Source organism: Pelophylax lessonae, assembly GCF_965119305.1.
Source record: "Pelophylax lessonae genome assembly, chromosome: 6".
NCBI classification, from domain to species: Eukaryota; Metazoa; Chordata; class Amphibia; order Anura; family Ranidae; genus Pelophylax; species Pelophylax lessonae.
The window spans coordinates 269,881,201-269,904,530 of NC_138773.1; the positions used below are offsets into that span (position 1 = coordinate 269,881,201).

A 23,330-nucleotide genomic window follows, 5' to 3' on the forward strand; every position below is an offset into this window, starting at 1 on the left:
CTTTTGCCATCAGGCGTCAGTGGTCCAGGTATGTAAGGCGGCCACTTGGTCGTCGGTACATACCTTTACAAAATTCTATAAAATTGATGTGACGGCATCGGCGGATGCCTCATTTGGCCGCAAGGTTTTGCAGGCCGCAATTTGAGGAGACCGGTGGTCTACCTCAAGGGTTTTTTTCTGTTTGAAAAAAAAAAAAAAAAAAAATTTTTTCTCTCTTTTGTTGAGTCTCATCATTAAGGATGAGCATTGTAAACTTCTAGTTGGCACCGGTTGGGCCTTCTAGATTGGGATTTGATTTCATTTTCCCACCCCTCAGTTGTGATACTGCTCTGGGACGTCCCGAAGGTGGTGTATCACCGAGGACTACGTCTGTCGATGAGCGCTAGAGAAAAATGGATTTTTGTAAAATCTTACCGTAAAATCCTTTTCTCTTAGCTCATCGACAGACGTAGTCCCCGCCCCTCTGTTTTGGAGTTGGGTTGGGTTAAATTCTCTAAGCACTGCTTTTTCACATAACTGATTTGCTGAGGCAGAGAGAGAGAGGATATACCCTCTGGGACTGCCCCTGGGGTGTGGCCAGAGCTTTTTAATTTCCTGTCTAGTCCTGCTCCTGCGGAGGTAACATAACCCGAAGGTGGTGTATCACCGAGGACTACGTCTGTCGATGAGCTAAGAGAAAAGGATTTTACGGTAAGATTTTACAAAAATCCATTTTTTTCACACTTTTGGGGGGACCAGTGACATTACTACAGTAATCAGTGCTAAAAATATGCACTGTTACTATGACACTGGCAGGGAAGGGGTTAGCCTAGTGGGAGATCAAAGCCTAGGGGAGTGTTTACTAACTGTGGGGGGGGGGCTTGTGAAATGACCATAGAGACCTGTGTTCCTATATAGAAGGATCACAGGCACTCTGTGATCATTTCAGAGAGCAGATTGGTCGGCTGAGTTTACAACAGCTGAGCGTCCTCTCTCAGCGGGGAGCGATCTCGGGTGGCCGGCGGAAATAGAAGCTGCCAGCCCCGTGCATCGGCATCCCCGCTGCCTAGTGAAAATTCGGCGCGCCGGCGCGCACTGGCCCCCCAGCACCACGCCCGCGATCGACGTAGTACTACGTCGGTTCGCGCAGCCGAGCCAGCCTGCCGCAGTAAAATGGCAAGTGGTTAAAGTGAAACTGTAGAGAAAATTATTATTTTTTTTTTTTCATTTTGGATAGAGCAAAGGATAGTAACCCCTGTCAGATTTATTTTTGCCATATCTGTCCCATTGTGGAGATTTGAATCTCCTACAGTACATAGAACATGAAAATGCAAATATTTTAGTAAATATAAACATACCTTTTCTCATCAGCTGTACATAGCAATCAGTGCAGTTTTGTGACTTGAATCAGTGAGTGCTGATAGTTGCAGGAGGAGTTTTATTTCTCCTATGATTGTCCTATAAGGCTTCAAGACCCTGTATTCTCTGTCTGAACATGTCTGGACAGTGCTGATTGGCCCTGTGCTGATCAGATGTACCCTCCCAAGAAAAAAAAAAAAAAATCCATCAATCAAGATGTGACGTCCCACCCACTGTGTTCTTTTTTTAGTTACTGGGCATGGAGGAGGAGGGAGGGACTGGGCTGTCATTTAGGATCTGTATACACGCCCAAATGTGTAATGTTAATACCATGTGACATGAATAGCTCCTCCAAAACCAGGAAGTGTTCTCTGAGCAATAGAGACCAAACTGAGCATGTGCAGCTGATCTAAACTTACTGTGCTTATCTGGACTCGTCCAGAGTAAAAATACCTGTTGCCAAAAATGCAGTGACCTTGTAACTTATTGTGAGCTGAACAGACTTTGTAGCAATCGTTCCTTGCTTTTAACTACTACTTTAACTACTACTACTTTTAAATAAACCTTCATGTATGGGAGATGAACAAGGGTAGACATGTTTGCAGTCCAGCCTGGGAAATAACCATGACTGCCTCATAGATACAGTGGGGAGTGAGTATAGCCACACAAATAGAAGTGTTATCTGCAAGATTACTAGTTAAAAATAGAGGAAAATGCCTGATAAAAGAAAAGCGGATGTAGCCACTACATGGAAGGACTGGTAAGCTGCAACATACTGTGTAAGATTTTACAGTTTGGGTTGAGATACAATTGAACAATGCTTAACCCACTTCATCTTTCTGCTGTCACTATGAATTGTTACAGTATATATCTCTAGGAACAAGTAGGAAATATACTGGACAAGTAATGGAATGTATGAATGCATTTCCATTAGCAGCAAAGACTGCTTAAAGGGATACGGTTAGCAAAAAATTACAAATACAATATACAATGCCTTGAAAAAGTATTCATACCCCTTGAAATTTTCCACATTTTTTCATGTTACGACCAAAAATGTAAATGTATTTGATTGGGACTTTGTGATAGACCAACACAAAGTGGAACATAATTGTGAAATGAAAGGAAAATGATAAATAGTTTTCAACATTTTTTACAAATATGTGAAAAGTGTGGTGTGCATTTGTATTCAGCCCCCAATACTTTGTAGAACCACCTTTTGCTGCAATTACAGCTGCAAGACTTTTTGGGTATCTCTCTACCAGCTTTGCACATAGAGACATTTTTGCCCATTCTTCTTTACAAAATAACTCCAAGCTCTGTCAGATTGGATGGAACAACAATTTTCAAATCTTTAATGAATAGAAGTGCAGCAATTATAATTGTAACTATGATTAAACAATTGAAAATTCAAAAAAAGGAAACATCTTCATATAGTGATAAAAGTGTGTATAAAGTCCAAAAAAGAGTCCACAAATATGTGTAGCAAATCAAGTCAGTTGCCGGGCTCGTTACATTCAGAATGATTACTCCGGTGTCAGAACACTCACCGGACATAAGCCAAAAAACAGCCGTGAGCATGGGCATCCGCAGGTAGGGGCAAGGGGGGGCAAATGCCCCCCCTTGGAATCTCAACTACCCCTTTGTTTGGTTGTTAAGCCACTTTATACCATCCTGTCTGTTCTGTTTAATAATCATGTGTGCCTGGGTTTTAAAAAAATAAGCTGTTCTTTACCAATTTTCAGAAGGCCTAGTGCCGCTCACGTGACCTGTCGGCTCTCTCCTCTCTCCAGCTGACAGCTGCCTGCAGCGGGTGGGGCCAAGGATTCCTCATTGAGGTCAGTTGGGAGGGGAGGAAGTGGGGAAGAGGAAAGGAGGAGAGAGGTGAGCGGCTAGTGGCACTCTATACTTGTAAAGAATGGCTTATTTTTATAAAACACAGACACAGGGGCACACAGGATTATTAAACAGACTGTAGACAGGATATGAAACTTTAAATGAAACTACAGCAGCAGGAGAGGAGGGGGGATGGGCACTGACAAAGGAGCAGACAGGCAGGGAGGGAGGGGGGGGGGAGAGGAGGATAGGAGGGCTACAGATGATAGAGGCACGTAAACTGACCACAATGTCAGGGCTCAGCAGCCATGGTATACCGTGGTCAGTTTACAGAGGGGAGGACATAGCCAGGCAGGATCAGCCAGGTATTTTAGGTGATAGAAGGGGCCAAATTACACAGCAAAGCACTGTGCTGTATAACATGGTTTAAGGGAATATACTCAAAATAAGTATAATAACTAAGCCCCTCCCCTTCATTAGGGGTGGAGCATGGGTGACCTTAAAATTATGCCCCCCCCCCCTGAAAAAAGTTCTGCGGATGCCCCTGGCCGTGAGATACAGAGAGTCAAAAGCTTCGTGTTACCAAAGTTTTCTTCACTGTGCTCTCCTCTACCATTCAAATGCACCCACCAGATGCTGGAATGAAACAAGTCCTGTAACGTCATTCACAATGTGGGAAGCATGGCCTGCTATACCAGTCCCATGGTCGCTAATCATACGATAAGTGCTGCATAAAAAAGGTCACTAGCAGGGGCCAAAATGATGCTGATCGCCCGCTCAATGCGGTCCCGACAGGTCGGCCAGGAGAGGGACAAATGCAGAAGAGCGCCGAGACTACAACTTCAGGGACATCGGGACCGCACTGAGCAGGCGATCCGCATCATTTTGGCTCCTGCTGGAGAGCTTTTTTATTCAGCACTTATCGTATTATTAGCGACCTTGGGACCGGTATAGCCGGTCATGTTTCCAACATTCTGAATTCCTTGCTGCACAACATTATTTTTTATGGGTTATGTTGTTATGGGTAAAGTTCCACTTTAAATTAGAATCATAAATGTTTAAAGGAGAAGTACAACCAAAGCTTGTTTGGCTGTATATCTCTGTGGATCACAGGAGTGCCTCTCTTTTAAATTTAAATTTAAACTAAGGATACTTCTCTTGAACGAAAAAGTTTATATATTCTAATGTAAAAATAAAACGAATGATGGTTTCTCTTTTAGACCTTGTTCCACTTCGTTTTTTTTTTTTTTTTTGTTTTTTCATTTCCATCTATATGACCATTGTTTAAAGTTTTTAGCTAACATTTCTGATAACGTCATATAGTTACTATTTGTAATGCTAGAATTCCGTTTGCAATTAAAATTTTTAATATTTAATTTCCCTTTTCTCTTATGTCTTGACATTTACAAGTTACTTTCTATCTGGATGGGTTGAAGCAAGCTATAGCGTGGCGGGTTACATTTTATTACCATGAATTAACTTACGTTTTTGACAAAAATACGTTTTACCAAAATAATCTAAGATAACGAATGCTGGAATAGTTGGCAGTGTTATTCGTTTGTCCCCACCCTCGTTGCTAAAAAAAAAAGTAATATACTGAAGTGTATCATTACATGTACTCACATATGGGTATTAGGCAAGTATTTATTAGAGCTGTTGGTCCTTTTAAAGTACAGTCTGTACTCTACATCTGTGTTGTATGCATTTTAAATTGAACATGCTATACAGACTATGCAGCTTATTGTCCTATATGCATTTTGTAGATGTGACTGAAAAGAAACCACAAGACAACACCGTTGCTTGTCCTCACAAAGTTCAAGATGAAGTGTGGATCCCATACCGAAACAACTGCTATGCTTTCCTGTTAAACCACAAAAGATGGTACTCAAATGAACATCAATACATCTGCCATTCCCTCCGTATGTTATAACCAGGCCTTTTTTATTCTTTTTATTATTATTGTTTATTATTATGATGATTTATTTATAATAATTTTATTATTATTATTCATTATTATTATTAATCATTTAAAAGAAAACTCAAAGTATCAGAAAATGTGGGATGTACATGTAATATGTTTACACTTTTCTCCATTTTGTGCTTTCCAAAATACAGCTCTCTGAAAACCCTGATGAAGTGCAGTTGTACAATCGGCTGACTGCGCTCATTCCCTGCTCATTTGAATGAAATTCGTTGCGGTTATAGAAGTGTGCTTGACTGATTTATTTTATTTTTTTAATAATGTGCAGGGACTGGAATAGGCAGCTGATGGTACTGGTCTAGCTTGCATTAGTTTTTAGAGTGCTTTAACACCAAAAGGATAGCAAAGGGGTAAGCGTAATCATTAGATTACATGTACCTACCTCCCATAGTCCTTTCCACAAAATGCACCTCGGATGGTAGTGTTTTTCTCTCATATGCTTTTCAGGGCACTGGATCTTTAAGTCTGATTAAAACTTACATTTAAAGTGACTCTGCCACTTGTTAAGTCTAAACAATGGAAACCAACAATAGATGACTGAACACTTATGCTGGGAATACAAGTATTGAGATTCGTCCGGTTCAGCAAGAACATTTGTAGCCCTGTCTGTTCAAAAGAAGCCAGTCATTAGACTTGCTTGTGATGTGATGCTTGTGATGAATGGTCCTAAAAAAAGGAAATTTTTTTTTTTTGTGTGTGTGTTGAATGGAGTGGTGAGGGATTAAAACACTTGCCAGTTTTTTTTGTTTTTTTTTTTTGTTTTTTGTTTTTTGCGGTCTGTGTCCCTGTTAAGGCGATCCACCCTCTCTATTTGTCCTGTTTACCATTCTCATTGAAAGTAAAGATAAAAGAAAATCCAAAATTTTGGGTTGTCCCCAGAAAAGTAATGGAGGGGAAATCTTCCAATGGAGACACTAGTTCTGGTGACCAAGGAATGCCTTTGTTCTAGTTCCAGTCTATTAAAAAAAAAAAAAAAAAAAACTGTAGCTGGTAACCTTTATTATAAGGACACTTACCTGTCCGGGGATCCCAAGATGGCGGCACCCCTAGCTGATTCCTCAATCTGCTTCAGGTGCAGGCGCTGGCATCTGTAGTATAGGAAATGGGAAGAAAAGCCTTGCAGCTTCACAGCATGTTTCCTACTGCACTTTCTGAATGGTCCCGCTGTCTTCTGGGACCTTTGTGTGTCCCAGAAGGCAGCAGGGGGAAGGAGGAGGGGCTGGGAATGTCGTAGATTGCCGAGGGGCAATCTTACTCGGAAGTGGGAGTGGGTACCTTTCAAAACCAGGTCCTCACAACCCCCCCCACAAAAAGTGCCAAATGTGGCAGTGGGAGGTGCGACCAAGCAGAGCTTCATCTTTTGGGTGGAGCTCAGCTTTTATTCTGCAGGGATTTCCTCTCTCTTCCTGTTTGGCTTTGGGACAGGAAGTGAAGGGAAATCTCAATAATGGGGCACAGAGAAAAAAAAAAAAATCTGTCAGGGGTTATAACCCTCCCTTACGCTATCCTAAATTGAAAAAGAAAAGTTTTGCCTATAGTTCTACGTTAATCATCTTGTAAAATCCTATACATCACAGCACTCAGAGCTCTGTTTTACTTTACGGATTTACACGTGCTACAAAAAGTGGAAACTGCCCAATCAATTAAAAATGTGATAAAAGGTGCATAAATATTTCTTAGGCATGCGATTTGGAATGATTGAAAATAGCATTAAAATGCTTAGAATTCTCTAGTCTTAAATTTTGCTTTGTTGTCAATTACAAAAAACTTTGTCTTGCAGATCCTGATGCTTACGCCCTGATCATTCGAAATGAGGAGGAAAATCAGTTTATAGCTAATGAGCTCCAGCCCTACATAGACTTAGCCAAATGGGTATGGCTGGGAATGCGTTATGATGTATATGGTAAGATGTGTATGTGGTAATGTAATGTATTTTGCAAACTGGGTGCATGTAGGTTGGCACGAAGTGTTGGGATTTGCTATACCAATAAACTGTCATAAGCTGAAGGAGAATTGGCCTAGTCAGGGAAGGTAAATTAAAGGGGGAAGTCCACCTTCACACCAAAATCGCTACATCTTCTTGCATCCACGATCTGAGACAAACCTCTCTAGCCGTGAAATAAAGAAATCCACTGTACATACCTTTTTTTAAGCCAAGCCGGTCCGGTCTTCTGCGGCAGAAGATCTGCAGAGGAGACACCGGACAACAGCTGTGAAATGAATGAGAAGTGACGTCATCCATAGACTTACTATGGGCCTTCCGTTGTCTGCTTCTTCCAATGCACCCGCTTACACAGCGAAGCAGCCACTGACCGCTCAGCATGGGACCGGATCGAATAGGATTCAGAAAAGTTATGTATAGTGATTTCTTTAAAGGGTTAGTCTTAGATCGTGGATGCCTGTAGATGTAGTGATTTTAGTGTTGAGGTGCACTTCCCCTTTAAGTTTTTGTGTTTTACTTTTATGTGGCTTGTGCATCATATAGTAAGTGGATTTGGCACTTACACTTTTATACAGCAGTCTTTAGTTGTACTTTAAAAAACATTTTCTGAATGACATCAACTTTAATAATTTGAAATAACCAGGCTTAATGTCTACCTTCCCTAGCCACCATGTTTACAATGATTTTCACTCTCTAAATTGAAGAATCTCCAAGTACATCAGGCAAAGCACTCGCTGAAATAAGTGTTCAGGCTAACCTGTAGGACAAACCCCTTCTGTAAAATGGACCCTCTTCTCAATTCCTTTGTACTGATCAGCAATAAGAATTGTTACCAAAAAAAAAAATTCTTGTTGCTAATCTCCTACCTTCACCGAATGTCATCCATCTTCTTGTTCCCTCAGTAGTTGCTCTGAAATAGTCAGATTTTTTTTTTTTTTTTTTTTGTAATTTCTTTATGTATGGAAAATACATTTTGCAGTAACATCATAAATGGGCACAGTAAAGCAATTGAAAAATGTCACAAACAAGTAATAGGCACAAAGCATGTATTTATAGGGAAATGACAAGTAAATTGTCACTGCCACTAAGAAAACGATGCAGATATTTTTGAATGGAACCCATAACCGTCTCATATTCAAGTACAAAGTCGTTCCGATTCAGAGTATCCTGGTAAAGATTGGGTCCAGGCTGATGCATAATACAAGTTGTTCTGGCAAAAGTAGGTTGTTTGGTGTAGAAATAAAGAAGATCTTTTGATTCAAGAAAAAACTACAAGAAGATAACTTCAGGCTAGCCGGGGTTCACAGGACGCTCCCTGGGCCACACCAAAAATCCAAGGGGGGGGGGGGGTCCGCGACTGAGGCGACAGATTCGTCTGCCCCTAAAAAGTCCCAAAGATATGAACGACCACCTAAGATCAGGTTACGGAACTGGGGTACCTGAAGCCCAGGGACGAACTCCAGATTACCGAGAATAGGAACCAGGGGTGATGGCAAGGGTGAAATTTGTGTACCCTGGAAAGCCTCTCTAGTAACCTGAAGCGTGGGGTGTCTGAGATCCCCAGGCAAAGAAGAGAAATCCACAGCCAGCTCTTTGCCGTGCCGCCCGAGTCCTCCATTTCCATGCCCACCCACTGATTTATCTCTGCATGGCAATGCCAGTCCACTAACTGGGTCAAATGAGCTGCTCTGTAATAGGCCTGGATATTGGGCAACCCCACCCCACCCCACCCCACCCTGAGCCCTGGGGAGATGGAGAAGTTGGAACTGGAGACATGGTTTCAGGTGCGACCAGACAAAGTTAGGAAACATAGAGTCTATGCATTTGAAAATTGCAGTTGGTAGACGAATTGGGAGTGTTTGCATCAAATAGAGATTCCTGCACAATACTTTCATCTTGAGAGCGATACAGCGAGCGTATGTCATTGAAGTAAGTTGGTACGCAACTGTGTGAGTAGGGGTTTGGGTATTGGGTGCATAGAGGGATGCCGGATCCTGCGTGAGGAGGTCACTCAAGAAACGAACATGGTCTACGTTCAGTCTGATGATTTTCAAATAAAACCAGTTTTCCCTGGGGTTTCCGGTTAGTAAGACCAGTTGCTGCTATTCCTCCTATTCCCCCAGCCACCGGTCTTGGCACATCCCATCTGTAGTGTTCTCCAGCAAGCAGGGATGCTCTTCCGTCCTCCTCTGCTCCGCGCCAGCACTAATTCCCCTCCCAAAGCCACTCACCCCCCATGTTCCCCCCCCCCCCCCCCCGTCATCCTACATGTCTCTCCAGCATGCTGTCATCCACTTCTGCTGTGCAAAACTGGCCAGGGCAGGGAGGCAATTTCTCCCTTGCCTCTTTGGTGCCCTGTAAAAAAGGCCATACTGATTCTGCCGGAAGCAATCAGCCAGGAAACTGTGGGGAAGATGAAAACAAAACATTGTATAGGGATCACAGGGAGGATTCGGAAGGAGAGCCAGCTAGATCACACAGACAAGGGACCTCCCACTGTAACACAGCTTGGATCTGAAACCCTGGCCACTGTCAAACAAAGTCTCACCTCCTGGAACAGCTCTTATGGATGACCGCACAATAGTTCAATTTCCCAGCATTAGACCAGTGTGCTTTCTATCATAGGAGCCGGTCCAAGAGAGGAGAGTTTGTTTGACAGTGGCCAGTATTTCAGCTCTAAGCGGTGTCACAGTGGAAGATCCCCTCTCTGTGTGATCTGGCCGGCTCTCCTCCCGATTCCTCCCTGTGATCCCTGTGCAGTGATATGCGGCACTGACAATCAGTGCCCCAATTATCAGTGTAAAGGTCCCCTATCACAGGAAAGCTGATTATCGGCTTTCCTCACACAGTGACAGCGCTGAGGAAAGGAAACGTTGATAACTGGCATTTGTTTACATGTGATCAGCTGTGATTGGACACAGTTGATCACATGATAAAGAGCCAACATCATTGCCTCTTTACTCTGATCGGTGATGCGCTGTGTCCGAGGATTCACTTCCAACTGCAAAAATTCACATTGTAATAGTAACTAAAAACCTATAAAATTCAATGTAACAATCTAAACCAAAAAAAAAAAGTGCAATAATAGTGGGAACCTCCCAACTAAAAAGCTGAAGATAATCTGTATTGCAAATATCTGTAGGAGGAGTTTTTGCCATCCCTGCAAAGTTTCATTTTTTAGGTCTTATTTTCAGTTTGATGTGTATTGTCTGTATTGAAGTTTATTGAGACTTCTATACATTAGAGGGTTCTACCACTATTGTTAAGTCCCAGCTCTCTGTGTTGCAGCTAGGGATGTGCTCACATACACCACACAAGCACTGAATGCTGTTGGATTTTAAAGTTGCAGGAGGTGGATAATTTATAATCCTGAATAGCAGCCGAATACAGTGGGTATAATTATGGCCATGTGTCTACAATTCGGTAATGAATAAATAAAGCATGTAAGAACAATATGTTTACAGTGAGTATAGAAAAGAATCACCCCCCCCCCCCTTTTTATAAATCGCATTTTGTTGCTTTGCAGCCTAAAATAAACACTCCTCAGAAAAAAAAAAAAGCAGAATCACGGGGGTTGAAAAAAGGATCACCCCCTTTATATCTGTATTTTGTTGGACCACCGTTTGCTTTAATTTACTGCCTTTAGTCTGTTGGACGACTGTTATTATACAGGATTTATAGAACGCTAACAGTTTGTGCAATGCTTTATAATATAAATATGTATGATATGTCTCTAGAGTCTACTAACTTTGCACATCTAGACTTTGCAATATTTGCCCACTCATATTTGCAGAACTGCTCAAGTTCAGTTAAATTTGACGGTAACCGATTGTGAGCTGCAGTCTTCAAGTCATTCCGCAGATTTTCAATGGGTTTTCAAGTTTGGGCTCTGAATAAGTCATGCAAGGATGGTCACCTTTTTGTCCTTCAACTACTGTGTGGTCATTTTTACTGTGTGCTTTGGGTCGTTGTCAAGTTGGAAGGTAAACCTTCTTCCCATTGACAACTTTCTGGAAGAGGGCAGCATATTTTTCTAAAGGGACTGACAAGTGCTCCAGTCCCTGCTGAAGAGAAACACCCCTATAACAGGATATTACCACCTCCATGTTTTACTGTAGGAATGGTGTTATGATGCTGAGCTGTATTGGATTTCCACCAGACATATCTTTTCGTGTTGAGGCCAAATAGTTAAATTTTAGTGTCATCTGACCACCTTAAACGCACGTTGAAGATTCTGGGGCCACATTGAAAAAGGTGTTCTAGTCCGATGAGACTAAAATGTAATTATTTATAAGTTCGGGGGGGGGGGGGGTGATCCTATTTTTCTACTCACTGATTCTGTTTTTGAATTTTTTTATCTTTCTGACATGCTGGTGTTATATCTTTCATTTGGATGTTATAAGTTGCAATATTAAAGCGGAGTTCCACCTAAAAAAAAAAAAAAAGAAATACATAAAAATACCCCCGGGACAGTCAGGGCTAGTGCATTCCACAATGGATAGCCTCTGAACTGTCCCGGGTTGCACTTACCTGCAGGAAGAAATACTTACCTTGAAAATGTCTTCTCCAGCGCTGCCATCTCAGGTGTGGGCAGCTTGAAGCCAGCGCGATCCTCTTCTGCGTCTTCTTCCGTCCTCTTCGGTCCCACGATGCACTGCGCCGGCCCCGCCCGTCACTTCCGGTGCTGCAGCGTCATCCCTGCACAGCTTCTGGGCATGCCCAGAAGCTGGTTAGCAAGGTATGACGGCGCCCAATGTTCCCTCTAATTTTTTACTGAGCTGAGCAAATAAAAAAATTTCTGAGCGCAAACCTTTAGATTGAGCAATGGGGGGGGGGGGGGGGGACGTCAATGCAGAGTGACCAGCTTGCCCCAATCAACTGCAGAGTGCCACAGCAATGCCCCCAATAAACTGCAGAGTGCCACAGCAATGCCCCCAATAAACTGCAGAGTGCCACAGCAATGCCCCCAATAAATTGCAGAGTGTCACAGCAATGCCCCCAATACATTGCAGAGTGTCACAGCAATGCCCCCAATACATTGCAGAGTGTCACAGCAATGCCCCCAATACATTGCAGAGTGCCACAGCAATGCCCCCAATACATTGCAGAGTGCCACAGCAATGCCCCCAATAAACTGCAGAGTGCCACAGCAATGCCCCCAATACATTGCAGAGTGCCACAGCAATGCCCCCAATACATTGCAGAGTGCCACAGCAATGCCCCCAATACATTGCAGAGTGCCACAGCAATGCCCCCAATACATTGCAGAGTGCCACAGCATTGCCCCCAATAAACTGCAGAGTGCCACAGCAATGCCCCCAATAAACTGCAGAGTGCCACAGCATTGCCCCCAATAAACTGCAGAGTGCCACAGCATTGCCCCCAATAAACTGCAGAGTGCCACAGCATTGCCCCCAATAAACTGCAGAGTGCCACAGCATTGCCCCCAATAAACTGCAGAGTGCCACAGCATTGCCCCCAATAAACTGCAGAGTGCCACAGCATTGCCCCCAATAAACTGCAGAGTGCCACAGCATTGCCCCCAATAAACTGCAGAGTGCCACAGCAATGCCCCCAATAAAATGCAGAGTGCCACAGCAATGCCCCCAATAAATTGCAGAGTGCCACAGCATTGCCCCCAATAAATTGCAGAGTGCCACAGCATTGCCCCCAATAAATTGCAGAGTGCCACAGCAATGCCCCCAATAAATTGCAGAGTGCCACAGCAATGCCCCCAATAAACTGCAGAGTGCCACAGCATTGCCCCCAATAAACTGCAGAGTGCCACAGCATTGCCCCCAATAAACTGCAGAGTGCCACAGCATTGCCCCCAATAAACTGCAGAGTGCCACAGCATTGCCCCCAATAAACTGCAGAGTGCCACAGCATTGCCCCCAATAAAATGCAGAGTGCCACAGCATTGCCCCCAATAAAATGCAGAGTGCCACAGCATTGCCCCCAATAAAATGCAGAGTGCCACAGCATTGCCCCCAATAAAATGCAGAGTGCCACAGCATTGCCCCCAATAAAATGCAGAGTGCCACAGCAATGCCCCCAATAAAATGCAGAGTGCCACAGCAATGCCCCCAATAAAATGCAGAGTGCCACAGCAATGCCCCCAATAAAATGCAGAGTGCCACAGCAATGCCCCCAATAAAATGCAGAGTGCCACAGCAATGCCCCCAATAAAATGCAGAGTGCCACAGCAATGCCCCCAATAAAATGCAGAGTGCCACAGCAATGCCCCCAATAAAATGCAGAGTGCCACAGCAATGCCCCCAATAAAATGCAGAGTGCCACAGCAATGCCCCCAATAAAATGCAGAGTGCCACAGCAATGCCCCCAATAAAATGCAGAGTGCCACAGCAATGCCCCCAATAAACTGCAGAGTGCCACAGCAATGCCCCCCCGCGACCCCGTGCACTTACCTCACGGACGGTCACGGCACTCTGTCTTCAGTCCCCGGCTTCCAGCTTCCCGCGTCTCCATCCTCCCGAGTCCCGGCGCCTCCTCCTCGGCCAATGGCATGAAGTTGGCCTTTCGGCCAATCAGGAAGCGGGAGGACCCGCTCCCTGATTGGCCAGGAGGAGGATCCGTATGACAATAGCGAATTTTCATTCGCTATTGTCACACGATGGGCGTGCTCTCGGGGTGCACGCTCTGCTCCCTGGCCGCTCCGTCTGCGGCTGCGCCGTCTAACTAGGTGCTTGCGCGGGACGTAATTTCCACTGCGCGACCGCGCACGCGCGCACCTTAAAGGGAACACTGACGGCGCCTGCATCGGAACTGACGTCGGGGCCGGTGCAGGCGCATTGATTCCTGGGAGCAATGACGTTCAGCTCCCAGGAATCATTGCAAGCCAGAAGTAACGACGGGCCGTGGCCGCCGAGGGAGGAAGAGGAAGTAAGGTGAGTATATGTTCTTCTAAAACAAGGTAAGTGAATTAAAAAAAAAAATTGTGAGTATCCATTTGTTTTACAGGTGACCCGGGACAAGAAGATGGACAAAAGTAAAATTTTAGGGTGGAACTTTAAATACAGCTGGAAAAAACGAAAACTGTGTCTTTCTTAATAGCAGGCTGCAAAGCGTTATTTTAAAGGGGGTGATTCTTTTCTATACCCACTGTATCTCCTGTTGTGACTGGAGGGGGAGAGATCGTATGTGAAGGTAGCAGCCACAACCAGTAACAGAAAACTACATAGAATGCACTAAACATTTTGCGATGCACGTTTCACATTTCTAAGATTGTCCCATCTCTGTCTGTGTGCTGAGCGGTGTGGCTGGTGAATGAGGAGGCGTGATTTATGTTGAAGTGGGTGAGTTCACATTTAACATGTACAGGTCTTGTTTACCCTGCCACATTCACTGCAATTCCCAAAGGTTCATGGGAAATGTAGTTCCTTTTCCTGTAAAATGAGAGGAGGGGATATGATATATCACTGTTTTAACACCTCCTCCTTGGCAGAGCAGGTGCTGTTATCTTTTTTTTTTTTTTTTAACCAATACATTTTTATTGAGTTTTCAAAAGGGTGAACAAACAAAGGGGTTAAAAACCGGTGCGGTTATCTTTTGAATTACAGAGAGGACTTCCTAAAAATTGTTAGACTTTTTTCTCCTCAATGGTAATGAATTTCAAAAAATGTTTTCACTGTTTAGTGTTTTGTGTAGGGGGTGTACTAATGGAGGATTTTTTTGCCTATCCCAGAGCTCTTCTTTAAGCATGCAGGAGAAATAGTGCAAAGATGCTGGAATTTATGCTCTGCTACACCGTTTATATTGTTTCTGTTGCAGATCTAAGCTGGACTTCTAAGTCATTCATTATGTGATGTAAATATGTGTTTACACTGAATGTGTCATAATTTTTCTTTCTCTAGAAAATAATCTTCGTTGGCATGACGAGACCTTTGTGCAATATTCAAACTGGGTGGCTGGGCGGCCTAATATGACAAGTAACCGCTTTTATGCAGGGATCAGGCTTGATGGCTTCTGGGATATTTTCCACAACCCAAATAACTATGACCTGATGTTTTATCAGCAGCACTCCATTGTGGCCTGCAAGATTGAAATGGGTAAGCCCAGAGGCATAATATTCTGTTTCCAGTAAAACAAACTATTTTCCTGCCCAATAATAAGATACACATGGATGGTGTTTACATTTTTTTCAAGGTCTTACAAATTATACTCCACTTCAGCAATTTGGTGCACAGTGAGTGTATCGGATAAAGGACTTGTGGTATGAATGGGTGGACTGTTAGTGAAATGACAACTTTGTATATAAAATTGAACAAATGTGCTCTGATAAGGTATTCAATAAGCAGCTAACACCCGTAAAGGTGAATATACAACCCTTAATGAACAATGAAATTAAGCAAGTGCAGCGCTTCAGTGTTTAGTGAATGTCCATGTGTTAGGTAAATGGCTATAGTCCCAAGTGTAATCAATCCTAATCAGCAAGAAGTCCTTAATAGGCTCCAAAGACCAACTGTAACAGTGTAATATGCCAAAACACTCACCAGAAAATATAAGCCAGCATATAATCATCAACTTGAGGGTCCAAAGTGTTACACAGGGTTCTTTAGCTGTGGTATCTTTTCACCATTCTATGTACTCACCAGATAACAAGCCATTATGAGCCTTGTCACAATATCTTTGAGCTTGGTGACATCCCATTAAGGGTTGTAGAAAGTAGGGATGCCTCTGTCAACTGCAGAGGCTCAGCCTCTTTTCTTGTCCGTGAGGGGGGAGTTAACAGAAATTATTTGACCAATTAAGCGGCTGAGGAGTGCCGATGGGATGTCCATCAGTCTACAATAATGTCCCAGATTAGTTTCCTGTAGGTATTAATATCTTTGAATACCTACAGGTTACAGTCTGCTAACTTATCCTTGTCTAGCACGCAGTTGCCTTTTGAATGGATATAAATGATAGGTTTCGGATGTCCAGTTCCCATAGAAGAGGAATTGGGCCAGTTCTGCTCCCGGTACTTTTAGGGAAGTGGCGTTTGGCTCAAAACACTACTAATTAACTGTTAGCGGTAAATATGTCCTTATTCTGGCTGTACTGGTATTATTTATTGAGTTATGAAATTCATTAGAGTTCTTGATTCAACCAGGGAAGAGAGACCGCAATCTGTATTGCTAATGACTCCAGCTAAGGTATTTATGATGGGGTGTGATCTGGCAGGATATCTGGTTGCTTTTCTGATTGCACAAGCTTGCATGTTTGAATGTTTTTTACAGGGGCACCTAAACTGAAATGTGGATTCCGGTAATAGGCTTGAGAGGGTCTGCATTTGTCCTCTTAAGAAATTGGAAAGCATATTCTGGTATGCAGCCTAAAGTTTGTGGTGTTTATCAGATGCCTTCCTGGGGGGTTGTACAGGGAATCACTGCTGTTTATAATGTCTCCTTATTGTTCGAAACTGTCATGGCTGTTTAGGACCTCTGAACAACATGGTCACCCGGTTAGGATGCCCAGCACATTTTACAATTTTACTGGTGGCAACCAATTTGGAATCAGTGGTTGTAGAGCATTGAGAACATGTTGTTGGTATGTGATACTGCACCTAGTATGTTATTTATTTACTGAAAGGATAACAGGTCTAAATTGTGAGATTTATTTTACTGTCTAGAGAGCTTTTTTCACCTTATTGTGTTACCGGAATTCTCAGCACCCACAGGCATAACCAACAGAGCCCAACTATATTTCGGCCATAGGGAGTTACATAAGGTTGTCGCACTGTGCCCACAATTACATTTTTTTTTTTGTGGGCCCTACTGTACAACCCTTATTCCAAAAATGTTCACACGGGGTGTAAAATCTACATAAAAACAGAATGTAATGATTTGCAAAATCTTAAAAACCTATATCTTTTTCACAATAGAAAACATAGCAAATGTTTAAACTGAGGAAATGCACCAAGAAAAATAAGATAATTTTGAAATTGATGCCTGTAGCGTGTCTCAAAAAAGTTGGGACAGGGCAACAAAAAGCTGGCAAAGTAAGTGGTACTAAGAAGGAAGGAACATTTAGCAAATAATTACAGTAGGTTCATTGGCAACAGATCAGTAACATGATTGGGTAGAAAATTAACATCTTAGAGAGTCAGAATGTCTCAGAGGTAAAGATGGACAGAGGTTAACCAATCTGTGAAAAGCTGCACCTAAAAATTGTTGAACAGTTTTAAAATAATGGTCCTCAACGTAAAATTTAAAAGACTTTAAATATATCATAATCTACATTACATAATATCAGAAGCTGCCAAGAATCTGGAGAAATCTCTGTGACAATCTCTGAATGCAGTATTGGATGCCCATGATCTTTGGGCCCTGAGACGCTACTGCATTAAAAACAGACATGATGAACATTACCGCACGGGCTCAGGAATACTTCCAAAAATCACTGTGAACACAGTTCGCCATACCATCCAAAAATGACAGGTAAAGCTCTATCATGCAAAGAAGAAGCCATATCTGAACATGATCATTTAAAATGGTCTGTTGCAAAGTGGAAAACTGTCTTATGGTCAGATGAATCGAAGTTTGACATCCTTTTTGGCAACCATAGGTGCTCTGTCGTCCTGACTAAAGGAGAGGGACTTTCCAGCTTATCAGTGCTCCTTTCAAAAGCCTACATCTCTAATGTTACTGTATGGATGTGCATTAGTGTGCATGGAATGGGCAGCTTGCATTCTTGAAAAGGCATCATACTGAACGCTTTTTATATTCAGGTTTTGGAACAGCATATTCTCCCATCCAGACCGCATCTTTTTAATGGAAGGCCTTGCATATTTCAACAAGACCATTCCAAACTGCATACTGCTTCTATGACAGCATGGCTTCATAGTAGAATCTGAAAATCTTGAAATAAAAAATACAACAAAGAAGACCCAAGACTGTTGAGCAATTAGAATCTTATATCGGGAAAGAAAGGGATGACATTCCTCTTGCAAACCGCCAGTAACTGGTCTCCTCAGTTCCCCGACATTAGTGTTGAAAAAAGAGGGGATGCTTCACCATGGTAAACATGGTCCTGACCCAACTTGTTGAAAACTGCCATCAATTTAAAAATGATCTTTTTTTCTAAAATGGTACATTTACTCAGTTTAAACATTTGATATATTTTCTTTTGTGAATAAAATATGGGTTTATGAGATTTGCAAATCCTCCCTGCGTCAGCTGCCTCCCATGGCTTCCAATACCAGCTCTATGCTGACGACACCCACATATCTCTCTACCCCTCAGCTCACTCCTTCAGTCTCCTCACATATCACTAATTTACTAACAGACATATCAGCTTGGATGTCACACCACTTCCTCAAACTCAATCTATCCAAAACCGAGCTCAAAAGATTTCCTTCCCAGTTCCCTCTTCCCCCGATTTTATCTGTCAAGAGCAATGGCACAACTATAAGCCCATTCCAAAGTTCTAGGTGTAATCCTAGACTCTGATCTATCATTTCAGCCCCACATCCACTCTGTCCAAATCTTGCTGCCTCAACCTCTGAAACCTCTCCAAAATCTGCCCCTTCCTAACCAATGAAACCACAAAGCTCCTAGTTCACTCCCTGGTCATCTTTCGCCTCCACTACTGAAGCTCCCTCTACACAGGATTAACATTACATAGGCTGTCCCCCATTCAGTCCATCATGAATGCTGCTGCCAGACTCATCCACCCTACCAACCGTTTAATGTCTGCTACTCCTCTCTGCTGATCCTTCCACTGGCTTCTGCTCCCCCCAACAAATTAAATTCAAAATACTAACCGCTTACAAAGCCATCCACAAATCTGCCCCCAGCTACATCACTAAGCTAGTCTCAAAATACCAACCTAATCGTTCTTTGTTCCTTCCAAGACCTCCTGCTCTCTAGCTCTCTCATCACCTCCTCCCATGCTCGCCTCCAGGACTTCTCCCGAACCTCTGCTAGCCTATGGAACTCCCTACCCCAATCTGTCACTCTACTCTTTTTGCTTTAAGACGATCCCTGAAAACCCTCCTCGTCAGCGAAGCCTATTCGGCCTACACCTAACAACTGTACTTTTTTTTTTTTCTCCATCAGCTCATCCCCCGCAGCTATTACATTATGTGAAATTAGCAAAAGTAAGGCGCTACTATGTTCTCTATAACAAACCATAAATGATTCCATACAAATAATAAAAAATGCAAAATAAAAAAAAAAGTTTAATCAAATCAAAAGATTCTTGAGAGAATTACAATCACTGAAAGTATTTGTGTACTACAGTAAAACCTTGGTATGTGTGGGCAGGGATTCTTGCCTTTTTGTTTTGGCAAGTATCCATTTACCTGAAGGTGGCAGCATAACCCAAGAAGTCGAAGTCATGAATATGAAGTCTTTTGTGCCCTGTGATGTACTTCCAAGAAATTATTTTACAGGTGAACCAAAATCCTAATATTTTAGCTTTCTACATTTGTTATATGACAGGCTTGCTTCAGCTGGTGTATCATTTGGCCTCATACATTTTTTTCACATGTTCTGGTTTTTCTTTTCATTCAGGATCAAAGAGCGAATACTTGAAACCATTGCCAAATGCTATACCGTTTGACAATTCCACATACTTTGTTTTGAAGAAGAAGCTGACGTGGTTTGAGGCGGTGAAGGAGTGCAGGCAGAATGGTGGCAATCTGGCCAGTGTTCACAATAACCATCAACAGCTCTTTCTGGAAAACATTGTAAGACAGAATGGATTCTTCCTCTGGATTGGGTTATGGAACAACGATGTAAGTGTGTGTTTCTTGTTGGTTCTTGTTGTGTTTCTTTGTTCTAGCCAACGCTGAAAATTTGGCTTTTGGCTTTTGAGGAATTGCGATCTAATTTTCTTCAGCTTCTTACATAACCCTGAGCTCTGTATCACCATCACATTGAGGCAATTTAATTTTGTGTTCTGCTTCAAGCAAATATAGAAATAGAAATATATTATTATTATTATTCGGGGATTTATATAGCATGCATGTTACTATTGTTTCTGAAAATTCCAATGCTGTCATTCTCATCTTTTTGTTACTATTTCCTTTTGCTGACCTGGAAACTGACTTCATTGGCTGCATACTTGTCCCCAGTCAGTGAATCACTAAATAGGCAAGGATAATGATGATGGCACTGGAGCTGCCACCAGTCGTTAGCAAAGTGACAATGGGCAAGGTGGCGGTGTCTCTTTTAAAGACCTTGCAAAAAATAAATAAACATTTCTGAGATCTATATATATATATATATATATATATATATATATATATATATATATATATATAAATGGTACAGAACAGATTTAGAATTATTAGACCATGGGTTGTATGCCACTGCCTTCAGGTGATTGAATGCTGGCAAAAGTTTTGCTGGGACCGTCTCCTGTGCACCCATATAACTCCACCCACTCTGTGAGGCTACAGTTTTTTTGTTTCCTTCCTATCGCCTTTTGTGAAAATTGAATTATCATGTCATACATTTTTCACTTTATCATATAGGTGGGGTCAGGAGTGTCCTCACAACTTCTCTTAGAAACTGACACCCCAGGGAGCAAGTTCCTACTTAACTACATAAACGTAAAAAATTCTGCGCTATTACTGATGAAATGGCAAATCAAAAATATGTAAATAAATAGAAAACAAGCAGCTTACGCAAACCTATAGAAAAAGTTCATAAAGATAATATAAAAAAAAACGTGTAGCGCTAAATAGTAATGACTATCAAAGAAAATTCTTAAATATATGTGCACATAAATCCAGAAACATTTTTGAAAGTGAAAAGTCCATGAATAGGAGAAAATCCAATGGTAAAAAAACTTAGTGCTGTATAGAAGAACCAAAAGTCCCAGCATGCAGGTGGAGACGGTGCTCCTCTCATGGCAGAGAAAACAAATATAAGCCCCCAGTGAAGCAAAGAGACAAATGGCTTCTTACCAGATGATGTTGGCTTCCAAATGAATGGAAAAGCCAGATGCGCATAAAGGGGTTAAACCCAACAGGTGCAGATCATCAGAGAAGACCTTCAAAATGTACCCTCAGGAAGACACATGGGAACCACATAGATGTAAAAAGGGACCACAGGGCACATAGCTTGATACCATTTAAAACAAAGGTAATTTATTAAAAGTTATCACACTCAATGTTCGTAGAGACAAGCAGTCATATCTTAAATACACGGTGGAGAAAACACGGGCTGCAGCATTCAATTGTATAAAAGCCGGCTTGGGGGCGTGGTCACATTTGGTACCGCTTGACGTGGCGTTTCGTCATAGGATTGACGTTGTCAGGAGCGTGGGTCGGTTCCTACTTCACTACCTGAGCCCATTCTCCCCAAAATGTCAGGGTAATTGGGTCTGTTTTTCAGGTTGGTGGGACACCACTTAATGCTATGTTCATGTTTTAATACTTCACTCTCACTTAATGATTACTTTAATTAAGCCCTCAAAACATTATATATTTTCTGAACATAGATACCATGAAGAACAAAATTGTGGTAAATCCAATTTTTTATGTCACTTGATATCAGAGCAACAGTATATCAAGTGAAAGGTTTTTGTAAAAAAAAAAAATACACATTAGCCCATCTTTTGTAAAATATTAAAGATGAGGTTGCACTGAGTAAGTAGACACTGTCAAGCCTTAAATTCGCACGTGGCTGTGAAATGGCGACAATCTCCAGCACCCTAAATTTTCCATAGGCAATGCTCTAAAAGCTGGGTGAATAATGGCCCTAGAATTTTTGCCTTTTGCCCTCACTCCAGCATGCACAGTGATATGTAACATGTAGCACAACAACATTTTCAACATTTCCGTGCGTAGGTGCCCTTGAAGCGTGAAATTTTACATGTTTAGAACCTGGATGTCTCATCTGCCCCCTGAAGTGCAGGTAGTGTTCAATTAGCCTCTCCCCAGCCACAGCGACCAGGGAAAATGAGAAAAGGACCTGGAAGTGACATTTTACCCATCACTTCTAGGTTTTTAGTAGAAGCCGGGAGGGTCTGTAAAACCTGCCATTGCTGCCAACGCATGTAAAAGGATTAAAATCATTATTTTTCCCGTGTGGCTGTTTGGGTCTTCGCTGGAGCGTGCTTTGGCCGCAAGGTTCTTCTGCTGTCAACTGTCTGTCTGGGTCTGTTCACCCTTCCCTCGTTCCTTTATCTCCTTACTGTTTGCTAACAAAACTGGAGCCTCACAGATTGGATGGGAATATATGGATACATTGGGGTGCAACCCTAGCAAAGCTTTTGTCTGTGTCCAATCACCTGAAGGAAGCGCATATAACCCATGGTTTAAGAATCAATTCTTGAAGTTTACAGGTAAGCCAAAATTCCCATGCCAAAATGCAGTAAAGTTAATAACCAAGAAAAGTGGGAAAGTTGGTAAACATACTTGTGTTACCCCTGGCTTCTGCCTGTGGTGCATAAAACAGTAATAAACCCAAAACCAAGAATGTATTATCTTGCAGCTTACCAATCATTAGATGTGGTGGCTGCGTCTGTTTTCTATTCTTTGACTTTCTTCCCTCAGTTTTTACCTAGTGATCTGTCCAGGAACACACCTTCTGTATTAGTGAGACAGGGGTGAGAGGGGGTGTTAAATGTATTAGCATATTTAGATACGCTAACAAATTGAAGCCAATCTCCAGCTCACCCTTTATATTCAGTTACAGCTACAGTGTATTTCCTTTTGGGATAACCGTTTTACATGAATAAATAAAAGCTGATCATTTTAATCACCCCTGCTAGTGTGGCGAATGGATTGTCTCATCCATGTAAACGGTTACATTCTTCTGGAAAGCTTGTGCTTTTGAAAAACAGACTTGCTGGCTTGATCACCAGATGAAAATAGCCTAAAAAAGAAAACAAATGCAGCCATTACATTTAATAATTGATGAGCTGTAATATAATGTTTGCTTTTGGATTTATTACTTCTTTAAGCTAGGGTGAGGTCCTTTATTCCCCTGGCTAGATCCAGAGGCAGCATCTTCTCATAAGTTTTTTGGGGTACATAACTTCTTGTGAGGTGGATGATGACGCCGCCTTCTTCAGTGTGGAAGCCAGGGTGTTAAGTGAGTAAATTTTTATTTTTAATTGAAAAATTTTTTATTGAAGGAAGAGGTGCACAAACGCGGTACATTGCAGTGCATTCAAGAAAAAGGGAAAAACGATTAGGTACATAGTACTAAAATTCCATAGCAATAGACAGAAGCTGTATACTAACGTGAGAGCAAAGAACCCAAATTTCGCTGCTAGAAT

At 42.2% G+C, this 23,330-nt stretch overlaps 1 protein-coding gene across 1 annotated transcript in view; it reads left to right on the forward strand.

The window, feature by feature from the left end:
* The window catches only part of LY75 (lymphocyte antigen 75), a 237,303-nt gene that overhangs the window by 202,813 nt on the left and 11,160 nt on the right, over nt 1-23,330 (forward strand). The window contains exons 27-30 of the mRNA XM_082260091.1: nt 4,935-5,090; nt 6,933-7,055; nt 14,969-15,163; nt 19,610-19,833. Of these exons, the coding sequence (XP_082116217.1) occupies nt 4,935-5,090; nt 6,933-7,055; nt 14,969-15,163; nt 19,610-19,833 (698 nt within the window). The remainder of the gene's footprint in view (nt 1-4,934; nt 5,091-6,932; nt 7,056-14,968; nt 15,164-19,609; nt 19,834-23,330) is intronic.